General features: G+C 49.2%; 1 protein-coding gene across 1 annotated transcript; it reads right to left on the bottom strand.

Annotated features, from left to right (window-relative positions):
* Positions 1 to 1,726: 1,726 nt before the first annotated feature.
* SASH3 (SAM and SH3 domain containing 3) lies at positions 1,727 to 15,622 on the bottom strand. The gene is made up of 8 exons (XM_048514634.1): positions 15,519 to 15,622; positions 12,324 to 12,419; positions 10,439 to 10,585; positions 9,056 to 9,173; positions 6,911 to 7,071; positions 5,728 to 5,934; positions 2,980 to 3,130; positions 1,727 to 2,602 (listed from the first exon to the last, which is right to left on the bottom strand). The coding sequence occupies exons 1-8, from the start codon at positions 15,573 to 15,575 to the stop codon at positions 2,421 to 2,423; spliced, it is 1,119 nt and encodes a 372-aa protein (XP_048370591.1). The 5' UTR covers positions 15,576 to 15,622; the 3' UTR covers positions 1,727 to 2,420.
* Between the last annotated feature and the right edge of the window lie 1,341 nt (positions 15,623 to 16,963).

Raw genomic sequence — 16,963 nt, 5'->3', positions numbered from 1 at the left:
GTATTGTACGTGTGCTTCTTTGTATCAGGTTGGATTGCATGGGGGCTAGCAATTTGGATTTCCTGCTGTCCGTGCATGCTAGAGTTTGTAGTGCAGAGCAGCCTCAGTTGGGCATTAACTTCCACTGCTCCTAACAGGAAAACAAGAAAACTTCTCTTCCTCCTGTCAAACAAAAAAGGGGAAAATAAAAACTGAGCCTAAACAATACAGGGAACCACAAAGATTGCCCTGGAAAGCAGTGTGTGTGTGTAACCAAATAAACATGTTTATTATCAAGTTCTCACAAAAATATCAGTTAAAAACAGAAGGCCTGGAAACCAGTCTACACCTCCAACGTTAGTAGAGATTGTGACAATTCCAAACACTATGCATAATACATATCAGTACCCCATGAAGGATCAGATGCATTTCGGTTATTCAGATTCAACACTTGTGATGTAAAACACATCTGGAAACACAGGCATATAGAAAAAGAAGAGTTTGGATTTATATATCTCCCCTTTCTCTCCTGTAAGGAGACTCAAAGGGGTTTACAAACTTCTTCCCCTCTCACAACAAACACCCTGTGAGGTAGGTGGGGCTGAGAGAGCTCCGAAGAACTGTGACTTAGCCCAAGGTCACCCAGCTGGCATGTGTCGGAGTGCACAAGCTTATCTGGTTCGCATGATAAGCCTCCCCAGCAAAGTTGCAGAGCGGTGAATCAGACCCAGTTCTCCAGATTAGAGTGCACCTGCTCTTAACCACTGCACCACGCAGATTATATGTGAGCCATGGAAAAGGATAATAAAAACCCATGGTTTTTTTCTCCTACAGGACAACTCCAGGCCACACGAAAAAGGTTTTGCATTTTTGGATAAATTATATAGCCAATATTTTACTCCTGGATGTGTTGTTCTTATAATAATGTTTGTATGACTGCTGAGGGAGGCAAAAGCAGCCAAAAAGTGTCTGGTCCTTTATCGGTCACTGACACGTATTATCAATAGTGTACGCTTGATAATAGGTATGTTTATTTTGTGATATGTGTTTTTGGTTTCCAGCTTAATCTTTGTGGATTCCCTTCTCTTGCTCCCAGCCAGAGTTCTCAAGCTCTGCTTGGAGAGGCTGTCCAAAGCTGAATTTCTGAGGAGCCCCCTGGACCAAATGGAGCTGAAGTTGAGATGATGGACTATAAGCACGAGTTGTCTCAGTGTTTTGTCAAGAAGTCATCCTTCCTCATTCCCCTAGAGCCCTGGTCTTCCCAGAAGGTGTCATGATTTTATCCTTAAGATGTGAGGCAGTGCTTTGCTTAGCTGGGCAGCAAGATATGTTTTATTGAGAGTCCTGTGCCGCAGACTGAATCATAGTCAAAAGACAAGCTGCTGTTACAGTACAATCAGAGGTGGGATCCAGCAGGTTCTCACAGGTTTTCGAGAGTAGGTTACTAATTATTTGTGTGTGCTGAGAGGGGGTTACTAATTGGTGATTTTGCCACGTGATTTTTGCCTTAGTTACGCCCCTCCTCTCAGCAGTGGCGCGCAGAACCTGAAGCAGTCTAGCAGGAGGTACACCAGCGTGTGTGGCAGCCTGCGCCTGCATGCATTCATTTCCCACCCAAGGACCAGCGCAGTGGCTGCGTCCTTGCCACAGCCACGCCCAGGAATGCCCCGCCCCAGCAATGCCTGGTCACGCCCCCGTTGTGCCCCACCCAGCCCCATTGGCGCTACGCCACTGTTTGAATCCCACCACCATGGGAACCTGTTACTAAAATTTTTGGATCCCACCACTGAGTACAACCCTGTGAAAACACAGAAAACACACTCTGGGAGTTGAACCTGCCTTGATATTGACCCTTACTTTGCCCTACTGCTGCTACTATCCAGGTATTTATGAATGAGTCTGGTATATAATCAGAAGCAAAATGTCAGTCCTCTTCCCTTTTCCCCAGTCAGGGCAGGCTGCTGCTTTCAACCCAGGGCTAGCCTTTTCCTGTCATACTGGCCAAAGTGAGGGGAAAGTGATGGATTCACAAGGCTGCTTTCAAAAGTTCATTCCGTGTTGGGCGAGGCTCTTGAATGCCTGCTGCTCCTCCGTAGATTGAAACTGCAATCCCTGCCCCTGTAAGGGTGGGGGGGTCAGGAGATATTTTTCAAATCAAGAAGGGGTATACAGCAAACCGCGTTCCCTCTCTTTGCTTCAATCATGCACATTTCAGTAGCCTCCTTTCTGGGTTGTGAATCGCTTCTGTCGATAGCTTGCCAAAATATGTGAAGCACAGCCTGTTGAAATGAAGGGAACATTCCAGGACGGGGCCTGGTGACGGGAGTGTCTGGCCCAAGGGTTTTGCTTTGTCCAAAAAGGAAGGTTGGGCTTTGTTTTTTTCGCCGTGCAACCGGGGCTTCTGCCTTCAAGGCCAGGAGGACGGAGGGAGGGGCTCCTCTTCAGGATGACCCAGCCAATGAAAGCCGCTCCAGTCCTTCCTCTAGCTTGGAGTCCTCCCGCACACTGTCCAGCATCTCTGCCCCTTCAAAGCAGCCGGAATCCCGAGGGATGTCCCCCTTCGGCTCTTCCAGGGCCAGCTGAGACTCTAAGCCGCCCCCCTCTTCTTCAGCCTCGCTGCTGGCTGTAGCAGGGAAAGACATGTTAGGAAAGGATGAATGTTCTTGAAACCATAGCCAGCAAAGATGGCAGACGCTAGAAAGGTTTCTTGGTAACTGTCGAACACCCCTCCTCCCCTCGGTCGATCAGCCTTGCCTTGGCATAAGAAGCCAGGACTACAGCAACTGGGAAGGGGGGTAGATCCCTGTGGCTGGGGGTCACCCGTCACGAGCTCCCTACTGCACCTTCTCAAGCCGTTAAACCAGGGGTGTCCAACTCTGACGCTTTTGCCAGCAGGGGCTGATGGGAATTGTAGTCTCATGAACATCTGAAGCGCCAGACTTGGACACCTCTGCATTAGACCTTGTAGAAGGGGAAATACTAAGCTCTGGGGACGCTTACTGTCGTAATCCAGCAGCAGGTCCGCTGCCGTGAGCAGCTTGGCGCGATGCTGGGGGTCAGTGATGTTCAGTTCATTCAGGTGAGTCTCCTGCAACTCCTTGAAGTCCTCCAGGGTCTGGTAGCCGTTCAACAGCAAGGTGGAGGCATGCTCCTGGGGAGAGGAAGGGAGAGATCAGCCCGCTAGAGCAGAGATGGCGAACCTTTTCGAGACCGAGTGCCCAAATTGCAACCCAAAGCCCACTTGTTTATTGCAAAGCAGCAGTGGCGTAGGAGGTTAAGAGCTCATGTATCTAATCTGGAGGAACCGGGTTTGATTCCCCGCTCTGTCGCCTGAGCTGTGGAGGCTTCTCTGGGGAATTCAGATTAGCCTGTGTACTCCCACACACGCCGGCTGGGTGACCTTGGGCTAGTCACAGCTTCTTGGAGCTCTCTCAGCCCCACCCACCTCACAGGGTGTTTGTTGTGAAGGGGCAAGGGCAAGGAGATTGTAAGCCCCTTTGAGTCTCCTGCAGGAGAGAAAGGGGGGATATAAATCCAAACTCCTCTTCTTCAAAGTGCCAACATGGCAATTTAACCTGAATACTGAGGTTTTAGTATAGAAAAACCGGTTGGCTCCAAGGCGCATGTCACGCGGGACGAAGCTTGGTGGTAGTCGGTGTATTCAACTTGCTTTTTGAAGCTTTTAACTGTGCAACGCCGAGCGGGATGAATTCACGACCCTAGGAGGGTTTGCTCAGAAGCAAGCCCCATTGCCAGCAACCGAGCTTACTCCCAGAGTAAAGGATCACGCAGCTTTTCGTTCTTTCCGTGGAAAATCCAATAGGGTTTAACAGCGCTTAACAGGGTTACCTACACTGCTTCCCCAAAACTAGGTCTTAGGTTTAATGCTAATAATCTCCCTGAAATAATTACACTATTATCACATGACGAACTCTGTTTGTGCGTGCCCACAGAGAGGGCTCTGAGTGCCACCTAGGGCACCCGTTCGCCACCACTGCGCTAGAGTCACTGGACCTCAAGTGCAGCTGTTGTTGCTGTTACCACCTCACCCCTCCTGAGGTTTGGGAAAAATTTGAGCACCTTAAGTGCTATGTTAGGGTTGCTTTTGCCTGGTGTGGTTTCCCATTTTGCTCTACTTGCTGCTGTGAATGCAAATGCAGTAGATCCATAGGGTTTTCCTCTGTACTCTGTTCTTGTGCCTGCTAGTCATCCCACCCCCTGCCAAAAAAAACCCCTTTCTGGTGTGCTTTTTGCCTCTTTAAAAATGGTAGTTAGAATATCATGGCAGAACACGTATCAGTACATTTACTGGGGGATGGCAGTTAACAACTGAATGCGTGGGAAGAGGCAGGGCAATTCACACATTTCTGTTCACACTTCCCCAAACCCATTTTAGGAATGATCCCACAGGTTTGAGAAACTGCAGGGAGAGATGGGGAACACCCGGCAAGCAGATGGCCGCAGGATGGTTTCCTGCAGCAAACTAATTGAAAGCTGCTGCCGTTTGGGAGGGAGTTCCAATGCAAAGCAAGCAAATGGTGGGACTGTACCTGCGCCTGGTGTAAGTTAAGGGGAGGCTAAAGTGATACAGCGGAGGTACGGTTGAAGGACCTAGTCCAGCTCGTCCATCAAGGCTTTCCAGGTGGGATACTGAGGCAACACACAGTCAGTGAATTCAGGCACCCACCAAGAAAATAAAAACCAGTATTGGCGCTTAAGGGGGACACAGTGATGAGAGTTAGAATACTGTTTCCCCAGCTTCTCTGAAGAAAGCATTGCTGCTTATAAATTACATAGCAGCTACAACAGTGTATTCACACTTCTGCTTTCTGCTGTGCTCAAAAAGAAACCTATCTCACATAAGCATTGACCAAAACTCACAGAAGAAGAAGAAAAGTTGGATTTCTATCCCCCTTTCTCTCCTATAGGAGACTCAAAGGGGTTTACAAACTCCTTTCCCTTCCCCCCTCACAACAAACACCCTGTGTGGTAGGTGGGGCTGAGAGAGCTCAGAAGAACTGTGACTAGCCCAAGGTGACCCAGCTGGCGTGTGTGGGAGTGCACAGGCTAATCTGAATTCCCCAGATAAGTCTCCACAGTTCAAGTGGCAGAGCAGGGAATCAAACCCAGTTCCTCCAGATTAGAGTGCACCTGCTCTTAACCACTACACTGCTGCTGCTCACTACGCCACAGGTGCTTTACAAGGCACTGCTCAAGTTCCCATTCTGCACATTGCAAGGAAGGCAAAATGTTGTGCACGCACTGTGACATATGATTGGTTATGTGTCTCTCCCTTAACACTAGAACTCAGGGGTGTCTAACGAAGCTGGTGGGTGATAATTTTGGGATGGAGAAAAGGAAGTGCTTCTTTGCTCAACTGTTGTAGGATTTGTTGCCAGTAGACTTGGTCATAGCCAGAAGCATAGATGGGCTTTAAAAAGAGATTGGACATATTTGCAGAGAATTGCTTCATCTGTGGCTATTTGCCTGGGGGACTAATTGGAACTTCCATCGATAGAGGCTACAAACCTCTGAATCTCCTCTGAATAAGGTCTCTGTTCCCTGTTCATCGGCCCTCCAAGATAACGTTTAGCCCCTGTGTGAAAAAGGATGTTGTGCCAGCCTAATCCAGTAAGACTCATGTTTTTATGATCTGGACTCGGTGCTTTGAATGACAGCAACAGTGTCCGTGGTTTTATCTGCTCATAGACAGGTATCAGACTTTGATCAGCGAGGCAATCCTCTCACCTGCAAATTCATGCGCTCCAGCAGTTCCTCCAGGGTCTTGGGCTTGGGCCTCTTGCTCCGGCTTCGCGAACAGCTCCTTAGGACCGGCACTGGATCATCAGGGATCACATCCACATAAATGAACTTGAAGGAGCCCACCTTAGCGTTCAGAAGGCCCGTCCACGTGCCTACGGGGGGCTTGGCGATGACCTGGATGACGTCCCCTTTCTGTGCCAAATGCAAAAGGACACCTTTCAGTAGCAGCCCCCTCTGCTCTGCCATGCGTAGTCAAGTCCTTATTGGCACAGTTAGGCTGAGGAAAAGCCGAGCTGGGTTTTTATTAGATTCTTCCTGACACAGGCAGCATTATTGTGGCCTGCAGGCATTTCATGTTTTGAACAGGGCAGGGCAAAAAGGCTGGGGAGGAGGGGCCGGGTTCCTCCTTCCCGTGCTTGTTAGGACTCCAAATCATGGTTGCAGGCAAACATTCAAATGCCTAAGTAATCAAAGGCAGGCTTCTCTCTGGCAGCCGTACCGGTAGCAGACGTCAGCAGCCCGAGAACTGAAACAGCGGAGCGGGGCCAGTCCCTCATGCGCTTGGGCAGTCGGGAAAGCAGGGCCGTGCAAATACTGGAAAGGCGCAGTGGTGACCCACAGAGCCCAGACAGTTTTAAACTTAGAAATGGCACAGCTTCTGAGCTGTTGTGCTCGAGGAATGGCATGCGAAGGGGCACCCAGACAGCTTGGCTGAAGTGTGTTACTGCACTGGGTGGAGGAGTCCATTGGGCCCAGCAAGACACGGTTGCCTCGAGGGTGTTGTTAGTAGAAGGGGGACGAAAACAAGAGCTGAGCTAAGTTACCCTCTTCTTCCCCTGGCAGTAGTTAATCTGCTGCAGATGGAATTATTGCAGATGACCGCAAGTTAGCACTTTTGGTGGGGGGATTGAAGCAGAGCCGGTAAAATGTGCGTGGGGGTGGGGGGGCTTGGGCTGTCGCACTTTGCTTTCGGTAGGTCCCCAGTCTGTGAGCGAGAGAATCCACATCTTTCAGCCACTGGGCATCACCAGTCCCTGCATGAGGGCTCGTCCTTAGAAATGCTGAACGCTAATGAATATTTCAGCTTTGAAGAGGCCGCAGTGTTTGAAAGGGAAGGCCCCCAGGCTGCCAGCAGCAGAAATGCAAGACAAGGTAGTTAGTTCCCCACCTGAAGTTTCAGCGAGTCTTTGTCATAAGGGCTGGGGATAAAGTCTGTGTGGACCCGGGCTTTGCCACAGAAAGGGCCGCTGTACAGTGAGGGGCCGTCCTCTTCTGACTTCTTCCCACTGCTGCTGTTTCCTGTCAGTTTGGGATCAAACAATTGGCTGCCTAATGGAAGAGAAGGAAGACAGCTCAGGCCAAGAAAGAGAAAGCAGAATTGGGTGGGTGGGTAAATAGGGAGGTTTGGTTCGGGCTTCTGCCTTCTAACATTGTGGGAAGGGGAGATGGAACAGATAGAAACAGTTATCATTCCTTCATCTTCATCACCACACCAGCGTGGTGTAGTGGTTAAGAGCGGGTGGATTCTAATCTGGTGAACTGGGTTTGATTCCCCACTCCTCCACATAAGTGGCAGAATCTTATCTGATGTTGTTTCCCGGCTTTTACATTCCTGCTGGGTGACCTTGGACTAGCCACAGCTTGTTCAGAACTCTCTCAGCCCCACCTACTTCACAAGGCGTCTCTTGCGGCGGGAGAGGAAGGGAAACGGGATTTGTAAGCCCCCTTGAGTCTCCTTATAGGAGAGAAAGGGGGGTATAAATCCAAAGTCGTCTTCTTTTTGCCTAGGGTAACAGCCTCCTCATCCCCACAGAGATCTCACCAGATATCAGCCCCCTCTAATATTTCCAAGTTTGCAACCTTTAAGGCAGAAATGTCCTCTTTTTAAAACAAGGAACATGGCTGCATTTTATCTTTAACGATACTGTGTGTGCTACTGAATTTGCCACTTGCTGGAGTCAAAAGCAGGCTGCACATATGCTCCCATTGAAATGGTCATGCCTGTTAACACGCTGGAGGGATCCACCTGCCATTCCTCTGACTCATGACATTGAAAGAAGGCAAAAGGGATCTCACACCCAAGCCTGCTGAACAGAATGTGGCATTCAAGCAGCCCGCTGTGCAAGCAGGCACTAAGAAACTGTGTGTAATATAGCTACACATCACAGCTAGAGAAAGGGATGGGGAAATCCCCTCCAGCTTCTCCATTCAGTCTGACTAAATCAGGAAAGTCTCTCCAGCAAGGCATGCAAAAGCCACCTATTTGTTTATGCCCAGCACTCCCTTTGAGGATTTCCCCCTTCAATAAATGGGTCCTTCAGTGCAAAAGCCAAAAGAAGACAGAAGTTTGGATTTATACCCACCTTTCTCTCCTGGAAGTAGACTCAAGGTGGTTTACAAGCTCCTCTCCCCACAACAGACACCTTGTGAGGGCTGAGAGAGTTCCGAAGAACTGTGACTAGCCCAAGGTCACCCAGCAGGAATGCAGGAGTGCAGAAACACATCTGGCTCACCAGGCGGGGGAGTGGGGAATCAAACCCGGTTCTCCAGAATCCACCTGCTCTTAACCACTACACCATGCTGACTGGAGGGACGGGAGATCTCCCGCAGAGCTTTCCTATCACCCAACAGAGCTGCATCCACTGACCCTGCACGTTTTGGAAGCAGAGCAGGCTGCAGAGTAATCTATTGGGGGAGGGGAGTGAGACAGAGAAGGCACGATTTGTCTACCGAGGCTGAGCTGATTTGCTCAGAAGCCGGTCCCCTTAGTAGAGGATATGAGCGAAGGCGGCTCGCACTCGCTGAGCTTGGGGAAGCCTTCTGACTCAAAATACATGTTTGACTCTCGAGGGGGGTAGATGGGGGAGAGCAGCTGAGGGTAGGGACTGTTTGGCTCCAAAGAAGTCTGGGTGGGGGCAAAACAAAGCACGGCCGCAACATATTTCTTTTTCTGCTCCAAATTCTCTCCTCCAGAAAGGCCATCTAATACTGAACACAGAGTCCTGGTTGGTTCTCGGCATGATCTGATCACACTGTGTGTAAGCTGGACCGTTTTTAGACTGCAGGTAAGCAGCTCACGTGATGAAATGCTCCTCCCTACAGCAAAATGCTTTGCTCACGGAACTGACTTGAATCCTTTTCCCCGGCATGCTAGTTCGTCCATGTGCCGGGATTTGTTTATTATTATGCAATCTCTTCTGACACACAGACAGCTCTGCCGTCTGAAGTAGCACAACCTCAGAAGTCTGCTCTATATACCTTTTATGCCGGATAGAGAACAACAGTGTCATTTCTGGGGCTCTGCCCCACTCACCGCTCGGGCTCTGAAGACCGCTGGGGGAGTGAAGATCTGTTAGTTCTGGGAAGACGAGGGCTTCTTTATCCATGGGACTGTTCAGGAAAGACGCAGCTGTCTCCTCATCGGCCTCCTCCTAGAACAGGCAAGATTCCGACCATTCGTGCAACCTTATGCTCAAAAGCGGAGAGCTCTGCTTGCCCCGGCTTCATAACCCAATTCCCAGTTGGCTTCCTCCTTGCAAAGTCCTGAGGACACACTTTTCTTCCAGAAATTATTTCAGTGTTGTGGTTTTTCTGGGTTGTATGGCCATGCTCCAGTAGCATTTTCTCCTGATGTATGCATGACGTACATGGCCATACAACCTGGAAAACGCACAACATCCTAGTGATTCCGGCCGTGAAAGCCTTCGACAGCAAAGTCCTGAGGACACACTTTTCTCCCAGAGATTATTCCAATCAGGGTGTTGTGGTTTTCTGGGTTGTATGGCTGTGTTCCAGTAGCATTTTCTCCTGATGTATGTTAGGAGAAAATGCTACTGGAATACGGCCATACAACCTAGAAAACGCACAACACCCTAGTTATTCCGGCCCTGAAAGCCTTCGACAATACATTATTTCAATTGTTTTATTTTTTTAAAAGCAGATTGTTGTGGGCTCAGTTTTCCAAAGATTCTTCCCAACCTTCCTTAAAAGCACTGGGGAGGAGGGGGTTGAATCTGCAACCTCGTGCAGGCAGAGCTATGTTATTGCAGAGCTATGGCTGCCCCTGAGCTCCTGAAGGCATAATTTTCAACAGCATGTATTTAAAGACTGATGGCCTTTGGAAACCCTGATGTTTGTGGTGCTTTATGAAAGCAGGAAGTTACCAATACAGAGAGCAAAGTAAACAATCAAGTACCAACCATGCAATGCCCTCCTAAGCCAAAAGAATTCAACGTTGTAATATATTCTGAAGTCTTATATTACTTTATATATGGCACCAAGCTCTTAACTGTGTTAACCACATCAATATGCACAAATTATCCTGATATTCATCTCATATGTACATAATGTTAATCGGTGCTGATTAAACCAAACAAACCCAAAAATAAACAATTCCCTTGCTGGGATTCAGTGAACATAAATAATCCCTTTCATCGGGAGTCAGTAAAGCAGGCCATGGCTGGCCAGAAGATATCCCCCCATCTGAAGAAGAGTTTGGATTTATATCCCCCCTTTCTCTCCTGCAGGAGACTCAAAGGGGCTTACAATCTCCTTGCCCTTCCCCCCTCACAACAAACATCCTGTGAGGTAGGTGGGGCTGAGAGAGCTCCGAGAAGCTGTGACTAGCCCAAGGTCACCCAGCTGGTGTGGGAGTGTACAGGCTAATCTGAATTCCCCAGATAAGCCTCCTGCTCACCTGCTCAGCCAGGGCTTTGGCCGCCGCCTTGCCAGTCTTCCGGTTCATGGTGCGAGAGATGACAGCTTTCCACCTCTTGCCCAAGCTGCTGCTTCGCCCGGTGTCATCTGGACTGGGCAGAGCATTGGTAGAGCAGCTTTCTGAGATCTGAACAGAGGAGCAATTGGCTGAGGACAGGGGGTCAAACATGCATCCTGGGGGCTGGATCTGGCTTCTTGAGGGGGCTTATAAGGACCGTGAGCCAGCTGAGTCAACCTCCCTGCCCTTCACTCCTGACTCAGCCTAGCAAGCCCATTGGGATCACTGGGCCAGATTGGGAGCAGGGGGGTGGTTTGTCTCAGCTGGCTCACAGGCCTAGTTAGTTGTCTCAAGGCAGCCATCCCACCCCACTGCGGGCTTGCCAAACCACCACCACCCCGGGCCAGCTTGACCAAGTTGCACTTATGTCATATTTGCCCCTCGCAACAAATGAGTTCAACACCCCTGATTTAGGAGAAGCTGGCCTTGTGGGAAAGGTGAGGGGACAATCAATCTAAAGATGCAACATTGATTTCAACTACAATACAAAGACGCATTGCATCAACTGCTTTTTTATATATATTTGTGCATAACAAATAATAAAGTTCATAAACAGTGAAACCAGTGCAATATCAACTTTACAAAACACCTCTTAATATTCCTAAAAGATACAGCACACGATAGTTACAATTGCAGCATTCACTTATTATACTTCCGATGTGTCTCAATAATGTCCTCTTTTGCCTCTAGTTGAGACGAAATTCCATATCCACAATTTTCAAAGGTACAAAGTGTATCGTTCTTCAAGCCTGCATCTATGCATCGGTGCGCTGCATTTCCAATATGTCAAGCCAATATTCTATTGTGCTAAATTCCTTAGCGTCTGAAAGATGAGCAGACCGGTCTGTGCCAAATCCGGATATGTAGAATGAACGGATTGTGCTATTTTAACTGTTTTCGAAACAATCTTCTTCAGATCATACTTTCATTACGTTCGCCATATTTGGGGTAATAATTTTAAGGTGATACTTTCACATCCATTCACATCCCCATTTGGCCATGCTGGCAGGGGCTGATGGGATTTGTAGTCCATGAACATCTAGAGAGCAGCAGGTTGCAGACCCCTGCTCTAGACCACAGGTGTCATCTTGCGACCCTCCAGATGTTATGGACTACAGTTCCCATCATCCCCTGCCAGCATGATGCTCTAGACCAGTGATGGCGAACCTTTTCGAGACCGAGTGCCCAAATTGCAACCCCAAACCCACTTATTTATTGCAAAGTGCCAACACGGCAATTTAACCTGAATACTGAGGTTTTAGTTTAGAAAAAATGGTTGACTCTGAGGCGTGCGTTATTCGGGAGTAAGCTTGGTGGCAGTCAGTGGCTTTGCTTTGAAGCAACCGTGCAACTCTTCCAACGGGTGAATCACGACCCTAGGAGGGTTTACTCAGAAGCAAGCCCCATAGCCAGCAACCGAGCTTGCTCCCAGGTAAAGGATCGCACTTTCGTTCTTCGCAGAAAAATCAGTGGGGTGTAACAGCGCTTAACAGGGTTACCTACACTGCTTCCCCAAAACGAGGTCTTAAGTTTAATGCTAATAATTGAGCCCAGGGGCCCAGGCCAGCCTAGATGTATGTGGGGGTGGGGGGGCAACTCTGTTTGCACGTGCCCACAGAGAGGTCTCTGAGTGACACCTCTGGCACCCGTGCTATAGGTTCTCCACCACTGCCATTGCTTGGTCTGAAGACTATTCAAGCAAGGTAAGAAGAAGCTGGCCATAGGATCATGCGGCTAATGCTGAGGAGAATCAAGCTAGAGATATGTGGCTGAACTCGCCAAGGCCGGGCAGAGCTGGGAGACTCACCTCCACCTCCAGGCTGAACTCCTTCTCGCTGGTGATGGGCGAGCTGGGCTTGGTCTTGGCAAAGTCCTTGAAACTGCTGGACCGTTGCAGCGTCAGCTGGGCAGAAGGAGCGAGAGATCAATGGGAACATAGGAACAAATGAGACCACCCAATGAAAACAGAAGTCATTGCAAAGGATGAACGGATTAAACAGCCTGCCTCCATTCTCACTCTGGTCTACTTTGGCCGATTCCCCGCGGTCAATTTATCGTGAGATACATGTGCGAAATATCAAGGATTCGGGAAGAATTCCCCACTGCCTGATCGACGAACAAGGATTCATCCCGGTTCTGGCGCTCATTCTCCCCCTTATCCCGCGTCTTTGTCGAACGTGCTTGAAAGTACTACTTTTTCAAAAAACACGTCTTCGATCCAGTTCGGAGGGGAGGATCAGGGGTCTAATCCTGGTTCAAATTTCCCACCGTGCAGCGTGATGCAAATGCCTTACAACCAATCAGTGCGGATCAGATGCATTTAGGTTATTAAGGTTCAACACTTGTGATGTAAAACACATCTGGAAACACAGGCATATAGAAGAAGAGGAGTTTGGATTTATATCCCCCCTTTATCTCCTGTAAGGAGATTCTAAGGGGCTTACAATACATTGTAAGAAAACAGTTATTACAATGGTCTATATACAATATTTAGACTAAACATGAGAATATAGCAGTGATGGCGAACCTATGGCATGGGTGCCAGAGGTGGCACTCAGATCCCTCTCTGTGGGCATGCACAGAGTGCCCCCCCCCCACACACATCTAGGCTGGCCTGGGCCGCTGGGCTCGATTATTAGCATTAAACCTAATTTAGGGGAAGTAGTGTTAAGCACTGTTAAACTAAAGCACGATCCTTTACCTGGGAGTAAGCTCAATTGCTGGCAATGTGGCTTGCTTTTGAGTAAACCCTCCTAGGGTCGTGATTCACCCGTTGGAAGAGTTGCACAGTTGCTTCAGCAATGCCCTCGACTACCACCAAGCTTACTCCTGAGTAACGCACGCCTTGGAGCCAACCATTTTTTCTAAACGAAAACCTCAGTATTCAGGTTAAATTACCGTGTTGGCACTTTGCGATAAATAAGTGGGTTTTTGGTTGCAATTTGGGCACTCGGTCTCAAAAAGGTTCGCCATTGCTGGAATACAGCCATGTTTCAGTAATCTAAAACATAGTGTGTATATATGTCGTGTTCACTACAGTACAGTTGGTTGATGTTAAAATAGTTTTCCTGTACTGGTCCCCTTATTTTGCTATGAGTCAGAATCGTCTTGGGCCGGCCCCAACCATTTCTTTCTCTGCGAGCATAAACTCCCTATGGCCGTGTTTAAGACTTGTCTTAGAGCCCTTGCTGCGGCCTGCAGTCAGAAAGAGGCTACCGGGCTATAGGCAGAAAGATCACCGACTGTTTCCCCACATCCTCAGGCCCCACACTTTTCGAAAGTAGCTGAAAGCTGACACTTAATCAGCAGTAAGCAGAGGAAGTGGCTTAGGGCCTGCACCCCTTGACAGTCAAACACCTGGGACAGCAGCGAATGTAGGGGAAGTAGCTGAGCTGGGTTGTTGTTTTTTTTACTCACTCCACAACAGAGGAACTGCAAACACCTTCAAGCTTACGTGCATTCGGAGCCCGGGGATGCAAATGTCAGCTAACCAGAAACGCACAGTTCAATGCATTCAGCAAAACAGAGAATTGCAGCAGCCCCCCCCCCCCCAAACAGACGCCAAGACCAGACAGCTCTCCGTACACACCAGTGCAAAAGCTGATAATTGCAATGACCTGGCATGAACTGGGCATGCCCTCTTCTTTGGAAGAAGAGGAACCACAGACCAGCACACCCAACCATACAGTCATCTGTTGCACTGGTCATACTTCTGCAAGCTGGTTTCAGCATTGCCAGGGTTACAGCCCAGATCGCTACAAAAAACTATCAAGCTTCTTTGACCGTGATCCTGTGGTGGGACAATCAGAATGAAAGTGTGTGCGGGGCATGATAGCCACTAGTCTCTGCAAAGCTATTTGCCTGTACTCCGCCGAAAGGGGTTTAATGCACCATGAGATCTGCCTGTTTCATCAGAGGCAGCCAGTGGCCTGAAATGATGCTACGTGGATGCGGCTGATGAAATAAACGGTTGCCTAGCAAAGCTCAGCCCTCCATAAGCCAGTTAACTCTTGAAAGGGCGCTGTTCTTTGGGAGTTCTGCGCTGCATTTTCGTGGACCTTGGAGAAGCCAGGAGCGTGTTTGAAAGAGGACGACACACGGATGTGGAGGAGACGGCAGCATCCCCTCAACAAGGAATCCCACCCCTGGGGGAAACCAGGCAGAGTGGAATGTTGACCTCTCTGGCTTCTAGCGTAAGATCATTTTTACTCTTTGCTTCCAGTGCTGCAGTCCTAAGAAACAGGGGGAGCTGGCCCCATTTACTCCCCTGGTGCCATTTCCCATGGTGTGAAACTGCAGTAGGAATGGAGGAGGAGGAGTTTGGATTTATATCCCCGCTTTCTCTCCTGCAGGAGACTCAAAGGGGCTTACAATCTCCTTGCCCTTCCCCCCTCACAACAAACACCCTGTGAGATGGGTGGGGCTGAGAGAGCTCCGAGAAGCTGTGACTAGGCCAAGGTGACCCAGCTGGCATGTGTGGGAGTGCACAGGCTAATCTGAATTCCCCAGAGAAGCCTCCACAGCTCAGGCGGCAGAGCTGGGAATCAAACCCGGTTCCTCCAGATTAGATACACGAGCTCTTAACCTCCTACGCCACTGCTGCTCCTGTTTCCCTGTTAAATTACCGCCTGCCATCCCACTGAACAAACAGGGCCGCTGCAAAAGCAATCCCTCACTCCCTTGCAAAACGGGAGCTGTCCTAGGGGCAAATAGATCCCACAAATCAAGCTGGCAACCCTGATCCATGAGCCGCTGTTCAAATCAGGGCCAACAAATCAGCACATTTTTACTGCCCTCTCCAGCTGCATGGCACCGCAAGAGATGCGGGAATGCACCTCTTGGCTTACCCGTTGCTTTGCTGGCAAGGGGAATTATGGCCCCAAGAGAGATCGCTTGGCCTGCTTGTACTGTTGAGCCAGGTCAGTGATGCTTCAGGTGCCAGGGCCCCATTTGCAGAGGCGTAATGGTCTTAGGGGGTCTTCTCTCTGCCTCCCACACTCACCTTCCGCTTATGGTTTGGGTCCTTCTCACTGGCATTGGACGGCTTGCGGCGCAACATGATTGTCCCTCCAGAGTGGATCAACCAGCCGGCAGGGCAGAGCAACACCAGAGATTGAAGGTGAGCCACCCTCTGCCGTCACACGCCAAACCTCAGAAGTCAGGAAATGCACAGGAAACCTCGACGTCACATGGGGCAGCTCTTCCAGCAAGTGAGCCTCAAGCCGCAGAAGATGGGCCTGGCCCCACGCTTGCACAGGAAGGAAGTGGTGATGCTGTGCTGATGATGACTTCTGAAAGCTGCAAGGGGACCAGAAGAGCAAGACGGGGATGGAGGGGGCCCAGACAATTCAAGGTTGGGCTACCTGCCTCCATGGGGACAGATCTGGGAAGAAGGTTAGAAGAAGACTTTGGATTGATACCCTCCCCCTTTCTCTTCTTTAAGGAGGCTCAAAGGGACTTCCAATCTCCTTTCCCTTCCTCTCCCCACAACAGACACCTTGTGTGGTTAGGTGGGGCTGAGAGAGTTCAGATGGAACTGTGACTAGCCCAAGGCCATCCATCAGGACTGAAGGAGTGGGGAAAGAAATTTGATCCACCAGATAAGAGTCTGCCGCTCGTGGAGTGGGGAATCAAACCCAGTTCTCCGGATTAGAGTCCACCTGCTCGTAACCACTACACCACTAGGAGGGGGCGGGGAGGGAAAGATATCTACTATCTCATCCATCTTGTACTAATTTTAGCTCTGTAGACACAGATTTGAAGAATTTCCAGAAGAAGGAAGGCAAAAAGACATCCGTGGTGCTTATATCTGATAGGGTGTGTGTGTATTTAGTAGTTGCTGAAATTTGCATTGTCAAATCTCCAAATAAAATTTCAGAATTTTGATTTCTGAAGCATGCTTTCCAAGAAACCCAGTGAAATATTTTTTTTCTCTTCTCCCTGCTGATAGTAAACTCTGGGAGGGGGCAGAGTCCTTGGTTACTGTTGAGCAAGAGTCAAAGATCTCTTGGCCCTTAGCCCAAGGCCTGTATTAGGCAAGCACTCATTCATCAGGACTGGCCCATGAGCTGGTTTATTTTCTTTTACTGTATGATCTGCTAAATTGGTTAATTGTATTCAGTATGTATTGTCGAAGGCTTTCACAGCCAGACTCAACTGGTTGTTGTGAGCTTTCCGGGCTGTGTGGTCGTGGTCTGGTAGATCTTGTTCCCAATGTTTCGCCTGCATCTGTGGTTGGCATCTTCAGAGGTGTATCACAGAGAGAAAGGTGTATCAGAGGTATGTCACAGAGAGTGTATCTCTGTGATACACCTCTGAAGATGCCAGCCTACAGATGCAGGCGAAACGTTGGGAACAAGATCTACCAGACCACGGCCACACAGCCCGGAAAACCCACAACAACCTGTATTCAGGATGTTTCTGCAAGTTCCTTCACAGAGAAAAGTG

The sequence above is a fragment of the Sphaerodactylus townsendi genome, linkage group LG13, assembly GCF_021028975.2.
Source record: "Sphaerodactylus townsendi isolate TG3544 linkage group LG13, MPM_Stown_v2.3, whole genome shotgun sequence".
In the NCBI taxonomy this organism is placed as follows: Eukaryota; Metazoa; Chordata; class Lepidosauria; order Squamata; family Sphaerodactylidae; genus Sphaerodactylus; species Sphaerodactylus townsendi.
Note: the sequence above shows the minus strand (reverse complement) of the source record. Positions and strands in the feature narration are given on the sequence as shown.

What these genes read in the sequence shown, in the direction of transcription:
- SASH3 (XM_048514634.1), bottom strand. Translation starts at nt 15,575, where the DNA reads ATGTTGCGCCGCAAGCCGTCCAATGCCAGTGAGAAGGACCCAAACCAT. An exon ending in CCAAAGCCCTGGCTGAGCAG is followed by an intron (nt 9,174 to 10,438) that starts GTGAGCAGGAGG and finishes TGCCTGTTCTAG; the next exon opens with GAGGAGGCCGATGAGGAGAC. An exon ending in CGGTCTTCAGAGCCCGAGCG is followed by an intron (nt 7,072 to 9,055) that starts GTGAGTGGGGCA and finishes CTCTTCCATTAG; the next exon opens with GCAGCCAATTGTTTGATCCC.